The sequence below is a fragment of the Rutidosis leptorrhynchoides genome, chromosome 8 (assembly GCF_046630445.1).
Source record: "Rutidosis leptorrhynchoides isolate AG116_Rl617_1_P2 chromosome 8, CSIRO_AGI_Rlap_v1, whole genome shotgun sequence".
In the NCBI taxonomy this organism is placed as follows: Eukaryota; Viridiplantae; Streptophyta; class Magnoliopsida; order Asterales; family Asteraceae; genus Rutidosis; species Rutidosis leptorrhynchoides.
This window is the reverse complement of record NC_092340.1, coordinates 272,401,237-272,404,688: the sequence shown is the minus strand read 5'-3', so window position 1 is coordinate 272,404,688 and position 3,452 is coordinate 272,401,237. Positions and strand designations below refer to the sequence as shown.

The window sequence follows — 3,452 nt, the reverse complement described above, 5'->3', positions numbered from 1 at the left end:
TCCACTCTATAAATAAATAAATAACTTGTGTAAAATTGTATCGTATTTAATAGTATTTTGTAATAAAAATATAACTATTTCGTATACGCCTCTGCATACATCAAAACCCGATGCTACAAACTTCTCAAGTATCACGGCAAAGGCCTTGAAAAAGTCTACCGGCAAAAAGTTTCTCGAGATGAAATCTCCAAAAAAAAAAAAAAAAAACCCTTGACCACAAATGCCTATCGCTTCAAAAAGAAGTATAGTTCAAATGTGCTTCTCAAAAATACCAGCACTCCTATCTATCTAAAATTTTCCAAAATAAAAGTCTTTTGAGACTATGTTACCTTTTTCACCGCTTAAAACAACTTCACCACCACTACAATATCCCGTTCCATCACTGACAAATGACCTAGAAGCTATGGTTACTACCGTTTTCACATTAGTAGCAAGGATTTGAGTCTTTATCAAGCCTATGGCGATGAGTACAACATGACAGGCTATGAGTGAAATTCATTTCTTAGATTTATTGGGAACCCTAAACACTTGAGTGATTTGAGTGACCCGTGAAAGCTAGCCTAAGTCATGTAACTTCCTCGCATGCTTGCAGAGATAGTTTCAACCCTAACATAGATGACTCACCTTATCTTTCGCTCTTATAATAAAAAGCAAACCGCTTAGGCTATTAGAAAAGAAACTTTGAAAAGATTTCTTGAAGTAAAAACGAGAAGTTTGCTTAAGGACAAACAAAGTCTAAGTGTGGGATATTTGATATCGGCTAAAAAGTCACGTTTTCACCCCGGTATTAAGGCCCAAAAATAAGAAAGATTCGAACTTATCGGCAAAATACCCACTTCGTCGGTTAGAATTGAAGAACAAGTAATTACGAAGACGATGCAAAAAGAATCAAGAGAATCGGAGCTAAAAGGAAGATTCTAGAGCGAAAATGGTGAAAGACAAGAAATCAAGTTACGACCCAGGGAATCAGCAGGCCAAACGGCTTGCCAAACGGCCTGCCAAACGGCCTGCCAATGTGAAAAATGGCCTGCTAAACAACCAGATCAAACGGCGTCAGCAAACGGGCTGCCTCAGCAAACGGCCTGCCAAACGGCCTGCCAGCCGTTTGTAGGAAAAAATCAAGCTTATTTAAAGGGCACTTGTCATTCATTTTCAACACACACTTCAATTCACTTCTTTCTATCTCTTGTACAATATTAGTCATACTTTCAAGGTCTTTGACTCCGTGCGGGAAACCTAGTACCCGGAGAAGAACGCCGAAGATTGTATTAGGAGTGGTCTGGAGTCTTGAAGTTGTCACTTTTGTATTCAGAACTCATTTAATCTACTGGTAATTCTATCACTTGTCTTTTTATAATGTCTTCCATTATTATGCTTTGCGATATTGTTACCATGATTAGCGAGTAGTTATCTTTAGAGTATGTTATGACGTAATCAGTTATAATGCCAAAATTATATTATGGCTTGTGTATGTTGTCAAAATGCTTTTCTATTATGCTTTGAACTCAATCGCTTTTCCAACTAATAGAACGTAGTTATTGGCTCTGTTATTGGGAAGTCGCGAACCCCGATTCAGAGTACACTATCTGTGTCACCCCTTGGTAAGAGAAGTCTATCGGATACAATTTGAGTTTGACTGAGGCACACCAGTTGTAGTAAGTCCACCGAGCTTTGGATTCTGACTGAGGACTCTTTCGTAGTGAAACATCTGACTAGACCCCTAGTACATTGTCGGTCCTAGACCATGCTAGTGTAGTCACCAAGCATATAAACTTCGTACGTGCATGCTGAAGCACAACACTTGTTGTATGTTGTACCTCTGCTAAGTAAGGCCATGGAACACGGTTAGTGTTGACTAGTACACTTCACCATAACGCGGTCTGAAGCATTGCACCCCGCTTGAGGGATTCTTAGTTAATTAAGGAACTGTTTGTTCGAACACATAAAAGATTGGACCGTTAGGATAACCGAACATTTCCTGGAAGTCAGCTTAACTTGGCCATGGTGTTCTTTATGGTTAAACTCTTTTAAGGGCCTAACTATCTTCTAAACCAATCATTAACGAAAGCATTTCGACCCATCACGTCTCTCAGATATGGAAAACCATGTATTCTATTATGCTTAAGAAATTTTAGACCATTTCGGAATGTTAATACGTCACCCAACCGAGTCGCTCAATTGGATGAGCCATCTGAACATGTATGCATGTAGTCAGACTGCACGGGCGTCGGGGGTAAGGAACGTTGATGTCTATTCAGAATCTTAAAGCCTAGCGCATTACCCAGTGACCTGTCTTATGATAGGGGCGTTTAGGAATAGTGTAGTAAATACAGGGTCACTGCCTATCCATGAGCCACTATTCCATAATACCAGGCAAAGTAACTGATGAAATCATAGAATGCACTTGTTTTAGCCTTATCTGAATTACAAATTTTATCGTATTTACTTTACTTTAATCTAGAAAACAAAAAATTAGGTAATCACCAACTACTCCTACACTTTATAATTATCTTAAGATTTTGATATAGGTTCGATTCTACTGATATCTTAAAAATACGACTCTAGGTCATACTTCCCTTACTCATAATAAGGAGTAGTACGATTTAGGCCCCGCTAAATATAAATTTAAAACAAGTGTCCCCCCTCTTGGTGGCCGACCCTGACGCGCCACGACCTAACGACATCGCGCGAAATAAAACCGTCCGTTTCGGTCATATCAGACACAGTCTATCCCGTTAGCAACTGCATTCGTAAATAGTTGATCCCATGCCTCTTGCAGTTCTACCGAAGGTTGCTTTCTTCGAATTCTTTTTACATTGATGTCTTCCTACCATATATAATAACTAGTTATTACATTACTATGTTATATATAATAGTAGTATTTATTATAAGGACTAGCTCGAGTGTGTTGATTTTACCTTAATTCTTTTATCCCACCAATCATCAGAAAAATCCAACTTCCCTAAACTTTGATTCCAACCTACTCCTGTTGCTTTGTTCTTTAGTGACTTCCAAAGGTTGTAGTCTTTTCTCATTTCATCATACTTGTGTTTTAACACCTTCTCACTATATAATTTGATTTGAACAATGTTTTCAAATTCTGGCTGCAGGTCCATCCACTTGAATGGGATACTCCGTCCATATTTCATGACATATTTGTTTAACAATCCACACAAAATCAAAACACTTTGATCCGTCCAACCGAAATATTTTCTTTTCGCATCATTACTCGACGCCATCTAATAGCATGAGATATTTGTAAATAATTTAATTATACATTCCAAGTAAACAAAGACAAATGAACAAATCTAGACAGCACACATGAACTGAAAACAAGACATAATCTATTTTACTACTTTTTTTTCTAATTATAGTTACTGTCAAGCAAGTTTTCTCTACTAAAATATGAATGTTTTATACTTATCCTAGATATTTATCATAAGACAACAAAT

General features: G+C 37.6%; 1 protein-coding gene across 1 annotated transcript; it reads right to left on the bottom strand.

Annotated features, from left to right (window-relative positions):
- Window positions 1-2,716: 2,716 nt before the first annotated feature.
- On the bottom strand, window positions 2,717-3,239 carry LOC139864219 (uncharacterized). The gene is made up of 2 exons (XM_071852802.1): window positions 2,919-3,239; window positions 2,717-2,827 (listed from the first exon to the last, which is right to left on the bottom strand). The coding sequence occupies exons 1-2, from the start codon at window positions 3,237-3,239 to the stop codon at window positions 2,717-2,719; spliced, it is 432 nt and encodes a 143-aa protein (XP_071708903.1).
- Window positions 3,240-3,452: the final 213 nt, after the last annotated feature.

Excerpts from the sequence above, each read along its gene's own strand:
- LOC139864219 (XM_071852802.1), bottom strand. The coding sequence starts at position 3,239 with ATGGCGTCGAGTAATGATGCGAAAAGAAAATATTTCGGTTGGACGGAT. Across the intron at positions 2,828-2,918 it reads GGTGGGATAAAAGAATTAAG|GAAGACATCAATGTAAAAAG; the intron begins GTAAAATCAACA and ends TATATATGGTAG.